The 13,773-nt window shown below is 39.9% G+C and overlaps 1 protein-coding gene across 1 annotated transcript; it reads left to right on the top strand.

Moving 5' to 3' along the window:
• The first annotated feature begins 3,236 nt into the window (after nucleotides 1–3,236).
• Nucleotides 3,237–10,786, top strand: foxh1 (forkhead box H1). Its single transcript, XM_084747790.1, has 4 exons — nucleotides 3,237–3,471; nucleotides 5,831–6,418; nucleotides 8,199–8,303; nucleotides 9,361–10,786. Exons 2-4 carry the CDS (start codon nucleotides 5,963–5,965, stop codon nucleotides 10,330–10,332), a joined length of 1,533 nt encoding a protein of 510 aa, XP_084603916.1. The 5' UTR covers nucleotides 3,237–3,471; nucleotides 5,831–5,962; the 3' UTR covers nucleotides 10,333–10,786.
• Nucleotides 10,787–13,773: the final 2,987 nt, after the last annotated feature.

The following is a 13,773-nucleotide window of genomic DNA, read 5'->3' on the forward strand; positions in this document are numbered from 1 at the left end:
AAGCCCGCAAGGCTGTGGATGAAGTGTCCACTAATTTCACTGATAGCTAGAGTTACCAGGTCATTCACAGTAGTATATAAAATACAGTACTATGAAATAGACAAGAATTTCACTCAAACATTAAGAAAGAGAAAAGGCCTGTGCAGATGTAACTGTACTTTCTAAAAACTGGAACAGGCTCACTCAGCTGTTCTGATATCAAGGTCGACCGATAAATAACAGCTATATCAGTTAAAACTGGTATCAGCGTATTTGTTTTCTGATATGCACCAAACAATAATATCAATATCAACAACACCAACCGAACTGTATTTGGTTTGGTTTCTTTGCACTCAGAGTGGTATATGACCTGGCACTGTGCTATGATTACAGAATTCTTGGAATATATTATTAAAACTACCAGCTGGGAAAATGCACTTTAAACTATTAATCTGACCTCCCTTTCTCAGGAGTTGTCCAAACCAGAGGAAACGGGCACATGGCTCCACACCAGCTGTGAAGTTAGGACTCTGGATATCGAACAGAGGGAAACAGAGAACAGAGATACACTGGAACAGCAGGATTTTATACCACTGGAAACCAAGAACAAAGCTGATTTTTTTTTACTACCTAATATCGCTATCACCATCAGCCCCAAAAATCCAGCATCAGTCAGGCTCAACATTTGGTTACCAGGCCTCAGGGGTATTGGTGCAGAATAGGGAGCTAAAAGACCATTGGATCAGAATAATATAATGGAGCCAAACTATGTATGGCTTTAAAAGTAATAAAGAGAAATTCTAAAATAAATAGAAAGCAAATGTAATCAAGCCAGACTGAAGAGTTCTCTGTGTCTGGGGTTTCTCAAAAGGTGTGCTGCTACATTCTGCACCAAACAGCTGCAGCAAACAGAGAAATTGCAGTAGTTATGATCAGATGAAATTAAGATATGGATAAGTTGCTGAAATACTTTTTTTTTTTTTTTTTTTAATGAGGATTGGTTTGACTTTTGCCAACAGACAGACTGAATAAGACTTACTGTGCTGAATGAAACTGAGGTATGGATGAAAAACAACAGACATTATGAGAGACATTACAAAGAATAAAAAAAAACTGTATATAATATTTAAATGAAAGTTATTGTGTTAATGGAAAATGTGTGACAAAACTGACCAATATCCTAAGTTTTACAGCACACAAGAGGAAAGAGAAAGCACACAGACGTTACAAAAACAAGTAGGTGTGACATGCCACAGTGCAAAAGCATCCTCGCCTTGGTTATTATGCTGAATGTAAAGGGTGTGTTAATATGTCTTTGTGTAGCCATGTGTGTCACACAGATGGAGTTAATAGTGTATATCTGGTTTGGCAAATGCAAATGCATTTCAATCTTGACACATTAAACTGTCAGGGTGTGTTTGCCTTCTCTGTTACAGTCTCAACACAAGCCTGAACAAATCCTCCCCATAATTAAATATCAGTTTAACAATGTCAACTAACTGTACAGTCGGACAGTGTTGAAGCAGTTGGATTGTTTTGACTGGTTTCTTAATCCAAAGGAATCTCGTGACTGGAAGAAACAGAATCAGCTGCTGATACCTAGAAACAGATAGACAGAGATGACCCTGTGATCTGCTGACCCCTGCAGTGAACTGACCCACCAACACCGTAGTGACGCTCTGCACAGACACAGTGAGGGAACAGCGTGAGAGCAGGAAACACTCAACGCACTACCTTTACAGTGTTTGAAATACAGTAACATTTGCATGAAATGTTAGCATGTGATATAGAAGAAAGCAGCAAATAAAACATATTAGCAGTCATCTTAAAAGTTTTTTAACCATAATATATACCAATGATGACAAAATAAAAGACAGTTCTGTTAAAGGGTCAGGTCACCTTAATAATAAAAAGTATATTCTCACTTTCCTCTTGTAGTATCAAGCTGTTTAAACCAATTTGAATAAAATAGTCAAAAATACTTTATTGATCCTTGAGGATTTCACAAATCTGCACAAGGGCTCAGAGTTCTGTCTGCTGCGGTAAATTTATTGTGCACCATCTTTGTTAAATAAACGATAAAAAGAAATAGCAGTGAAACAAACAAAAACAAAACTCAGCCTGTATACAAGACACTTGCAGTAATGAAGCTGCGACAGCACCATTAAAACTCTCTCACACTTTCTCTGTCTCAGTCACAGAAGGGCTAAACTTCATTCCTCCTCATCATTTCAGTTTCAGGATGTCTCTCTAGGCAGCTTAGAAGGGATTTGTCCAGACACAATTAGCCTATGTGAACAGCCTTGTCCTCTACATGCTATCCTTTACATATGGCTGCCCATTCTTCTCATGCGTGCCTCAGTAATCCAGGCAAAACCTATTAAGTGGCACTCCAGCAGACAGGAAGAGATAGATTGACAGTTTGTATTTAAATCAGCGTGTTTTGTACTGAGCACTTGCATGTCAATTGGGTCTGAACACTGACTATGATGGGTGAGAGTTTTGCCTGTACATGTTGAACTTTACAGCTCAACCATGTCAACCCAGAAAACAAATGACATACACACACAAGAGTAGTGTAATACAAGGTGTTTCACTCGTAGTATATAGATAAAATAAAATATACACTGTGAAAATAAATAACTAATTTACTTTTCTTCTTTAGACAAACCTGAATTTTGGAAATCTCCCAAAAAATGTGTAATTCAAAGATTGCTCGCACTGAGCTGTGACCTGATTTGTCATTATTTGGGTGCTTGAAAATTAAATTATAAACGATTACTCACTTTGACCTCAATTAGTTTACTCAGCAATTTATTTGGGGGGGCTTCTGAAACTCAAAGATTCATGCTCACTTAAAAAACCTATTTGAGTGACTGCTTGATTTCTTATTTATTTGCAGTATGACCACCTGCCCACTGTACATAGACATTTGAGACAAATGTGATACAATGCACCAAAATAAAGAAATAAATAATACATTTGAAAAAATTAAAAACAATGTCTCTTTCCAAAAATATTCACCCATTTACTCAAGATATTCTACAGACCTTGCTGTGAGCAGTTTGATGTAGATTCTACTGCAGAAAAAAAGTACTTCCTGAAACTGCTCAGGACAAAGTCTGTGGATTATATTGAGTGATAGGATCATTAGTTTTGGAAAGAGAAACTGGTTTTGAATTTTTCAATTTTTCTTTTGCGTTTATTGTTTAATGGTTTTAGCACCACAAGCCGTAGTAAACAGTGTTTCCCATGCCAATGAAACTCTGTCGAATTGAAATTATTGTGTCACTGAGTTTTCAATGAAACCACTAGGGGGAGACACACTTTCTGAACAGCATGTGGCAACCAGAGAGGAAACTCACTGTTGCAAATTGGAGCAGCAGGTGAGGGTTTGTTGCTCACCATGGTGGGGAAGCAATGTGACCAGGAAAACAAGTTCAAACAGTCTGTATTGTACTGCAGAAATCTCAAAAGCTGCATATTTGTGTGGTAAGTTTTTTTGCACTCCATGAAAATGATGCCAGGGCTTCTGTGCAAGCAGTCCTCTTAACTTCTCCAATCACCAGATAATCGGGGTCTACTATTTGTCCTGTTAATTGGACATTTACAGCTAAATTACGGAGCAGCCAGATGCTGTTTGAACCGATTAATTATGTGTTACACGCAGCACCGTTTCAGTTGTGTGATTTCGGTTTGAAAAGTCTCACAATTCTTTTGTTTCTGTGTATTCATGGTGACAAATCTTGGTGGTACAATCACTTGATTCAATGGAGCTGCGTTTCATTATCTTATCATATATTATTGGACTTAAAAGGCTGAATAAATGCCCAGAAATAAAACTTTAGAGCTTAGAGTCAGAGTGTTGATTCTTGGATTGAGTATTTTTGAATTAGTTTTAGTTCTGAGAGAGACCTCTTGAGGCTGTTTACCAGCAGTTCTGGGTAAGATGATTGCTCCTGTTTAAGGTGTGAACTGTCCTCCAGAACAACGACACTTAGCAGCTTGTAAGCAGCGTCAGAAAACCCACAGATGGTGTTGAATGGCCCCTGTATTTCCTCACATGCTAACTAAGCAGCTTCTTTTTTGGAAGGAACAGTCTCCAGATTTGCCAACGGGGTTCCTGCTAATCCAACTTGTTTTCACTGTCTTGCTGGGAAGAAAGCGTTTGCACATTAGCACTACGTTAACCTGAACAAAAGACGTGCATTCCCGAAACTTTGTCTTGCAACACCGAATGACATCCTGCATAGGCGCACAGGGAGACCCTACTGTGCGTAAAACACCCCTCTGAGCACCAGCAAAGCATTTATTCTGCACCTTGCGATCGCAATTTGTACGTTTTACTGACAATATATGGCCTTTTTTAGGGGTTTACACGTGCATGGCTTTGTGCACAGTTTAGCTACTTTCAAGGTATTCATAGATAGATAGAAATGTATGTAAACAAAACGAGCGAATTGAAAAACAACACAAGTAACAAAATAAAATAGCTAAATACAGGAGTAGAAAAGGCAGAATATACTTTGTATACTGTAAAAAAGGAAAAAGAATTATTATTAAGTTTAAGTTATTGACAATTATTCACTTTCACTTCAATGAATTTACCCAGCAATTTTTTGGATTTGGATTTTCGAAATCCATTTTTTTAATGAAACTCAAAGATTCAAGTTTATCCGAAAACGAAAACTAAACTATCTGACATTGTTTGCCAGTGATTAGTTAGAGTTTGAGTTGGGCTGAAAACTCAAAAAATAAGTTGCCTTGAAATTTTTAGTTTTTTTGATGTGTAAAATAACCATGAGGTGTAAGGATGTGGCAAATAACTATATGACAAAGTGGTGTGGAGTTTGGTTCAAAGAGAAACCAAAAACACTGAAACTTTTTTTTTTGGCCACTGACTCAATTAAAATAGAGACTAAATCATTGCTTCCTTAAGTCACCAAAATCTTAATGTTTAAACATTTGTATATTAGCTGTTTCTTATGTATATTGCTCATCGAAAATTGTTGATTGCAAGTAAGCTTCTATCGAAATTACCTCTCTTTCTTGTTCACCACCCACCCCCTCCTCCCCCAGGTTTTGCTTTTTGCCCCTGCGCCCAGTGTCACACCAGAGAATAAATCATGATTTAGACAACCGGTTTTGGAGTTTGAATGTTAATAGTATAGTGAAGATGTCATTGTCTCTGGAGAGGTTGAAAACAAGCTTAGTGGTTTGTTTATAGTCTATTTTCTTCTCCAAATACGCACTACTCAGGTCTTCTCGCGCAAATCTTCTTCTTGTCCAGAAATTGATATTTGTGTCCAGCATTTTGTCTTAATATGGATGTTGCAAGACATTTCTTGGGACATTTTTCACATTATGAACATCTCTCATCCACCTACCCCTCCTTATATCCCCAAAGGTGAATAAATTATAAATGCAATATCATTAAGTAACAGTACAGTGTCAAAACTTCTATTAGCATGCCTTAAAATGGTAAAATAAACTTAAAAATTAATAATTATCATAAAATTGTTAAAATATGTACATATATCGACATTGGCTTCATCAGATGACTTGATTTACAGTGCGTGATGAGGGAGATCAGTCCTTGTTCGTGCGTAAATCTTCTTTAAACGACTGATTTCAAAACAAACGCAAACTCTCCTGCGTTTTAAGTGGCATGTTTATATTATCATAAGGGTTATTTACAGGTTTACTGTCTTTCTATCGCCCCTCCTCGTACGCAGACCCTCCCCAGCCCCCCGGGGTGATCAGTCATTCTGCTCTCAGATAACGCGTCATTCTCCCCTCGATTACGCAGCGGGATTTACATGAAACTGTTAATTGTTTGCTCTTCAAATAGAGTCAGCCTGGAGCCAGCAGTCTGACAGAAGTTAAGGACCGACTCTTTGACCTCCCTCCCCCTCTCCTCTCCGTCCGTGCTCCTGTCCGAACGTGCGGGCTACATCTTCCCCCCTCTGGGCTGATCATCAGCATGACAAAGCACTGGCCGGAGCAGCAGAGCCTCTTGGCACTACCCTCCCTGTCCCACCTCGGAGAACAGCGCGACCATCAACTTGACTTCCACAGAAATGCACAGCAGAGTTTTCCTCCCCGCGGTGTAGCGCGGAGCACTCCGGCCCAACACTGGCCTCAGCACCCGGCTCAGATGGTTCCCCAGCAGCGTTTGGAGAAGCGTCCCGAACACCTCACCAGTGCATTCATGGATAAAACTGTGTCACCGGGCTCATCATACCCGGATCCTCAAGATGCCCACTTCAAACAGGAGACTATCACCTCGGAGTCGTGGAGCAGTGACCGGGAGAAGAGCAGCAGCGGCGGTGGGAAGAAAAAGAACTACCAGCGGTACCCAAAACCACCGTACTCATACCTCGCTATGATCGCTATGGTCATCCAAAGGTCCCCAGAGAAGAAACTGACCTTATCTGAGGTAAGGAACAACTTCTTTAGCTCATATGGTCTAGCGTCCATTGCTATACTTGAAGTAAATTGGGTCGAGGTGGCACATGGTGTGTTTTACGCACGGTGATGCTTTATGTCCGCAGTATTTTACTGAGATAAATCTCAGATGGAACACAAGATTCTGTAGTATATTTATATCAGCGTATCAAGTCGAATCAGAGAGTTGATGTCACTTTTCTATTAAATCAGAGCAGCAAAGATCAATTTATTTGTTGGCAACTATTAATCGCTAGCTAAGCTGCAAAAAAACCCCAAAAATCTCTGATTCCAGCGTCTTAAATGTGAATATTTTGTGGTTATTTTACTGCTCTATGACAGTAAGCCTAATTACTTAGTCATGTTTTGTCCAAGATAAGATAAGATAAAATATTCCTTTATTAGTCCCACAGTGGGGAAATTTTCAATATAACTAAGTCCTGACTGACACTGGATTTTTGGAGCAGATGCAGAAATTATCTAATATAAATTTATCTAATTTATCTAAGATGCTTTTTGTAAGTCTGAATATAGTATGTGTGCCTTCCAATTTTTTTTACATTTTGGCTATTTTGGCTACTTTGTAGAACTACGCATATATATAAAATCCAAAATGACATCAAAGCACTGACACATTAAACTTTATCTGGTATTTTTTTAATAATTATAAAGTTGTATAATTAAAAAAAACACATATAAGAAAGAGTTTTCATGTGTTGCAGAATATATGCCGATATACTTGTGACAAACCAGTATTCACTGTATCTGTCAGGTTCTAAACAAGACATTCTGAGCTTTGGGAAATTTTTCACCATTTTCATAGGCCAAAAGACTTATTGATCAATCAAGAAAATAATCTGCTGATTAATTGCGAATGAAACTATTTGGTAGTTGCAGCCCTATATTAAATGCAACACAGTGGCAGATCATTTACAGTTCATAAAGTGACACAAACCAGCCGCCTCTTGGTGACACTTGAGTGACTGCCACCCGGCCATTCTTGGTCTGCTTTGATAAGGTTGGACTGCAGTGAAACCAGACACTGATCTGTATCAGGAGAGTGATAAGATATACAGTTCATGGTAAAATCAAGTTCCAGTTGGCCAAATCCTTAATGCTGGTGTTGTTATACTGTTAAAGTGCTGCCCATAAAACTTCAGTCTCTATATTTTTAAGCAAAAGCTCAGGAAATTGAGAAAAGTAAGGAAATACAGACATAAGGGAGGATCTCTGCAGATACAGACACCACCACACACTTCTGGTGGGTCATAGGTGATGATTGAAAGGGATTATGTTTATATGAGTCTATACATTTTTTAAGAAAATATTGCATATTATAACTGTGAATGGGCAGCATATGTAGTTGGCATCCAAGTTTACACAAAACTGCGTTTCCCCCGTACCTGGACCTTTTAGTCCCAGGAACTACTTTTCAAGGAACTTAAAGGTTCCTTGTGCTTACTGATGTCTGCATTTTGACTGCGTTCTAAAGACCCACAAAGATTAGTCAATTTAATCCGCTGTAGTTATAATAACAAAATTGGTTGTTTGTTTTCAGTCCATCTCACACTTCTTTCCTTAACTCCATGTTGATGTGGTACAAAGTACAATGACCAAAAACAAACTTGCTTACAATTACAGATTTGGTGGTCCGGAGAAAAGACTGCGATTACTTAACCAATCAGAAGTGTTCAGTGGCCAAAGTTCCTGGACTTTTCTTGGGGATAAATCTTCTTCAGACTGCCATACTAACATTTGTGTTTTATTTGTAGATCCTCAAGGAAATCAGCACACTCTTCCCATTCTTCAAAGGAAACTACAAGGGCTGGCGGGATTCTGTGCGACACAACCTCTCCTCTTATGACTGCTTTGTGAAGGTCTGTATGTCAAAACTGCTGAACAATTGCATCTCCCAATCAGGAGAAGCAGAGAAGGACACTGGCATGTAAATAAAACAATGAACTGCTATGGACAGGGTCAGAAACACAGGTATTTTAGCTACTTAAAAAAGGTCCACCAAGAAAAAAGAAAGAAAGAAGAAAGAAAGAAAAAAAGAAAGAAACAACTTCAATTCATGTGTATGCTATATTTAGAATATTTTCACTTTGCTTTGTTTTACTTTTCTATCAGACAGCCTTTTATGATGGAAAACTGCTGTTATATAAGCCAAATATTACTCCCTCCAAATTAGCCAAACTCCATATACAAAATCAGTGATAATATCTCACAAAACATGATAGTTGCTGGTCTACGACTGTGTCTATCTGTTAGTTAGTTTGTGGTATTGTGGAGCTAAAATTGCTCATTTTGCCCATAGAGTTTGGTTGGTTTGGAAAGAGTGATATGTGGCTCGTGTAATGGTGGTTTCCCATCATAAAAGACTGCCTGTCAGCAAACTAAAGCAGTGAAAAACTTTATTTTTTTAAGGTGGAGCTTTTTTAAGTGGCTAAAATATCTTGTTGACGACCCTGTATACACTGCACGTCTCTGCTTCTCCAAACTGGGGGCATGCTGACCAACAGCAACAACCGAACTTCAAAAAATCCAAACTATCCCTTCAACTTGAGTTGTCTTTACATCCAGTGGTCAGTAGCAGTCCCTTTCTAAAATAAAATAACTGACAGTGTAATAGTGCGGTACATATCATAGTCCGGTATGTCACTGAGACATTTTTTATTGCGATATTCAATATATTGTTTCATGCCTTGTCTTGAGTCACATCAGTGGCTCCGATGGAAACATTGCATGATAGTTGAGATTTTGTGTTCCTATTTAATCACTGTAGAAATCCACGCTGAGGGCTTTGGATTGAACTTTCAAACCGGTTTTCTCTGTGGTTATTGTAATGGTGGATTGTGTAATTAGGTCAATCCTGTCTGACTAGGTTGTCAGGCCAAGTGCTCCTCTCACTGTTCCTCCTCCCTCCACCTGCAGGTACTGAAGGACCCAGGGAAGCCTCAGGGCAAAGGCAACTTCTGGGCTGTGGAGTTGAGCCGTGTTCCTCTAGAGCTACTCAAGAGGCAGAACACGGCCGTGTCGCGTCAAGACGAGACAATCTTCGCCCAAGATCTGGCCCCCTACATCCTGCAGGGACATAAGCCAGAATCGGAGCCGCCCCCTGACCCCGTCACCCCCCTCCCTCCTCTGCGTTCCACAAACCCCTCCCCACTGCAGGAGGATTTGTTCCGACCCAAACTGGATTCGTCCTTTGCCATTGATTCTCTGCTGCACAGCCTGCGGCCACCCAGTGCCTCCGGGGATATGGATGTTTCCAGCAGGGACTGTTGGGGTAAGGTGGAGCGCACTCGCTCTTCACCGCCTCCACGACCTCGCTATGCCTCCTCAGCCCGCAGTGCCTCGGCCAGCTCTGCTAGCCCAGCCTCCACCTCCTCCTCTTCTTCTGATGAGGAGTGGAAAGGGATGTCACTGTCTGGGAAGCGTGTTCCTCTTGATGGTGAAGCAGGCTCAGATGGCTACGACGACTACAGACCACCGCTGCACAAATCAGCCAGACGGGACACTGTTGCGCCTCCATGGGAGCTCCCCACCTCCTACGCCAAGTACGCTCCCCCTAATGCAGTTGCTCCACCAAGCATGCGGTTCAATGGAGGTCCTCTAATGCCACTTCATGGTGGACTTCCCCTCTATGGCTATGGTAGCTCTCCTGTGGCACCTGGTCACTTCTTAGGTCATGCCTATTGGCCAATCCTCCCCAGTGGACGAGTTTCTGTCCAAGCTCCTCCCCTCATCATGGACCTGGACAACATGTTGCAATCTGTGCCTCCAAATAAAAGTGTGTTTGATGTGTTAGTCCCAACCAATCAGAACTCTCACTCACATCATCAACCACCCAGTCAGTATACTCTGCAGAACGGGCCTCCGTTAAACAGGTACCCTCAGTACTGACTGACTCTGAAATACTGACTCCTTTACTCTAAATGAGCCAGACTGTCACTCAAAAAACGCACAGATGCCAAACCACTATGACACAGGATGGGGGATTTAATCAAGATCCACAAAGGAAATACATTTCTACTGCAAAATCTCCTAAATCAAGTATTAATCACTAGCCTCACCTCAAGAAATGTCGACTGTTTCATATGTAAAAGGGTGCTGAAACTCCAGACAGTGCAATTGACCCTTTTTAAATCCTGATATTTTTTGCTCTTAACTCTAATAACATTTGAGAAAACTTTGTACCTCCACTCAACTTCTCTTTTATCTACAAAAATTCATATGTTGAATGAGGTAGTGTTAGCTAATACTAGCAAACTACCCAGCTAATGTTAGCAAAACACTAGCTAATTAACTGGCTAATAATTGATGTAGATAAGTAAGCATTTAGCTGACATTAGCTAAATTAAGATGTGGATTTACGTCACTTTTACAGGTCCCCCAGCAACGCCAGTTAACCAGGTTCAAAATGTGGTTTCCTTTTCAACACAGATGAGCCAACCATAGTGTAGTACCAAGTGCAGGAAACGGGAAAGGAGAAAGCTGGGAAAGGATGGGTCCCAGCTTTGGGTCCTTAATCCCGTCCCGGCTGTAAAAGTGACACTGTATAGTTACATCTTAAGTTAGCTAATGTTGGCAAAATGCTTGTAAACTACTTCATTAATTGGCATCAATTAGCTAGCTAATGTACATCAATTGTTAGCTAGCTAGTCAGCTAGCATTTAGCTAACTTAAAATGAGACAGGAAAGGAGAAACTTGATTGAGGTTAACAAACAGGGTAACAAACTGGTAAACTGTTATTGGCACACAGATCAAAAAGGGGCGGGGCTTAGGAAGGGTTACTTGATTGATTCATGGTTTTAGTGAAATCAGTGATATCTTTTTTTTAAGGTCAAGATTTACAAAAGCAAATATTCTTTGTCTTCATCAGAGTGTGGAGCTTTACATGGTTTCATTAGAGGAAATATACCTTAAATAGCTTTTCAGTCTACCTCAGTTTTCATTGAGAGTGTATTAATACAGGCTCTTTGCACTGACAGTCATATTTGCACTGTGTTATTCCCATTTGCTTTCTTATGTATGTTGTTTACCTACTGTGACCACTGAATGTATTGTTGGAATTAATCTTGAATTTTGAGCTGGACTTTAGCTTGTACATACAGAGTATCAAATGCAGTATCTTTTTTATAGTTTATCTTGCCAGCCTTTTAAACCAAATATTGGATTGTAAGGTAAATAACTGGTATAATTTCAGTGGAAACATTGATTTTTTTTTCCTTTGTCAGGGTGTGTTTGTGTGCACAGACCAATGCATACACACGTGTGTTATTGTTTGTTGTTCAGACAGTGAAATATACAGGACAAGTTGTTTACCATAAAGTTTTTTCTTGTCTGGACAAACTGCATTGCTCCTGTGCAGCAACAATCGCACATTAGCCTGATAAATAGTGATACTGTTACTGTTTTCTCAAGTGGCATTTGAGGATTTGACAGATTTTCACATCACAAAAACCAAGAAAACTGGCTACATTTTAGATGAAAGTCGATCTGTGAATTCTGACAATCTGCCACTATACAACCACCAGTATCTACCTCAGGTTTTTTAATGGACTGGGACGGGTTTTCCTGTAGACTTTGCACTGCCGGTTATTTGCACTATTTAAATGTCATAATGATCATCTTCCAAAGGAAATTGCTTATAAATGTCTGCCCACTTCGACGGGTGAATGTTTTGTTAGTTTTTTGCCATTTTCCTGTGGTCTTGTTAAAGGTTTGTACAGTACTGAGCTGCTGTCACATCAGCCCAGATGTTTTAGGTATCAAAAGAAGGTTATGGAGTTAAACAGGGTATGTAATAAAATGCTGTTTATTTTAACTGTGCTGCTCTGTGATTTGTTGTTTCTATTATTCTGTTTTAAGGTGCGACTGTGCATTTGTTCATTACGGTTTCTACTTTATCACTTTAGTATTTAAATGTGGTCCAGTTTTAGCATGTTAGTTCTTTGCAGTCAGGGTGGCGTCTTTCCACTTGATAAATATAAAGCTCCAATTTCTTATGGCAGCTACACGGAAGAGAAAGAGTTGAAACAGCAAGGAGGACACTTCATTTCATTTGAGTAGAAGTGTTTCAACTAAAGAAAGCATGAGAGAAATTCAATATAATGTAAAGACTCCTCAGCAGCCAACCACCTCAACCATTGTCTTTGCTGTGCAGCCTTTTGATGCCTAAAATGTAAAGAAGCACTAGCAAAAGTAGCAGATATATCAGTTGGTCAATATTATCAGCCCGATATTGGCCTGTCACAAGTGTATCAGTATAGGTGTATCTATTGTCCAATATGCACCAGTATGAAAACTTTGTCATAATGCAGATTGTTTTTGGTTTCTAGTTTCTTGCTCTGCAATTTCCCAGTTTTCTTGTCCTACAAAAGCCATCGGTTGTTCTTTGACTCTATTGATGTTGTACTGCCGCACTAATGGCATTTTGTTCTAACGTGACCGACTTAATATTCTGAGGATAGTTTTCCTTCTTCTGACAAATTGGTTGATGTAAGTGTTGTCCTGTTATGTTTCACAAACTACATTTTATTTCAGGAATGAGGCTCCCATAACAAAGGCACAGATCCCCAAAACCCGAAGCAAGAGATTGTTCAAGGCAGCAGCAGGGGGCGAGGCACAAATCCTCTCAGTATGATAGATTGTTTTACCACAGGAATTGTGATCTATAAACGAGGAAACTATCTTTGATCCACAGTCCATGGCCTCAGTCTGTATTGGAGTTTAAAGCGCGCACACACACACACACACACACATATATTCAGAGGCAGCTGATTTACATCAACAATCCAGCAGCCATCAGCCTCCTGCTGCTTCCACCACTGTGGCCACTATCTCTTTATCAGCTGCCTACGCATGCCTGCACTCCCTCACCATCCTTCCTCCTCTTCTCCCCGATCATTCCTGACCTAAAGACGGGAGGAGGGGACACCACTTTAACAGGGACATGTCCCCCTCCCCCCAAACACACACATACACGACCATTCTGGGTCGTATCTTAACACTCACTCATGAATTTACATGTATAACTGGTGGTCACACTGGGCCTTGGTGGGTTGTGTGTTTTAACTGTATCTGACCAACAACTGGAAGCAATAGAGTGTAATTTAAATCATTGGCCTCACTTACTACTACTTTTATATAATGACAAAATATTTTTGAATGAGTCAAACCAAGGCTCATGAACAACCTGATTGAAGGATGCTTTAACAAAGAGCAAAATGTGATATACTGCACATATCAGAGAATAGATTCCCCATGTCCTGCTCTCAGAAGATGAATGAAACTATTTTCTTTGAAAGACATGACTTGGGGAAAAAGACAGGACAATGTCG

This window comes from Lutjanus erythropterus, chromosome 21 (genome assembly GCF_056507025.1).
Source record: "Lutjanus erythropterus isolate fLutEry1 chromosome 21, fLutEry1.hap2, whole genome shotgun sequence".
NCBI classification, from domain to species: Eukaryota; Metazoa; Chordata; class Actinopteri; order Lutjaniformes; family Lutjanidae; genus Lutjanus; species Lutjanus erythropterus.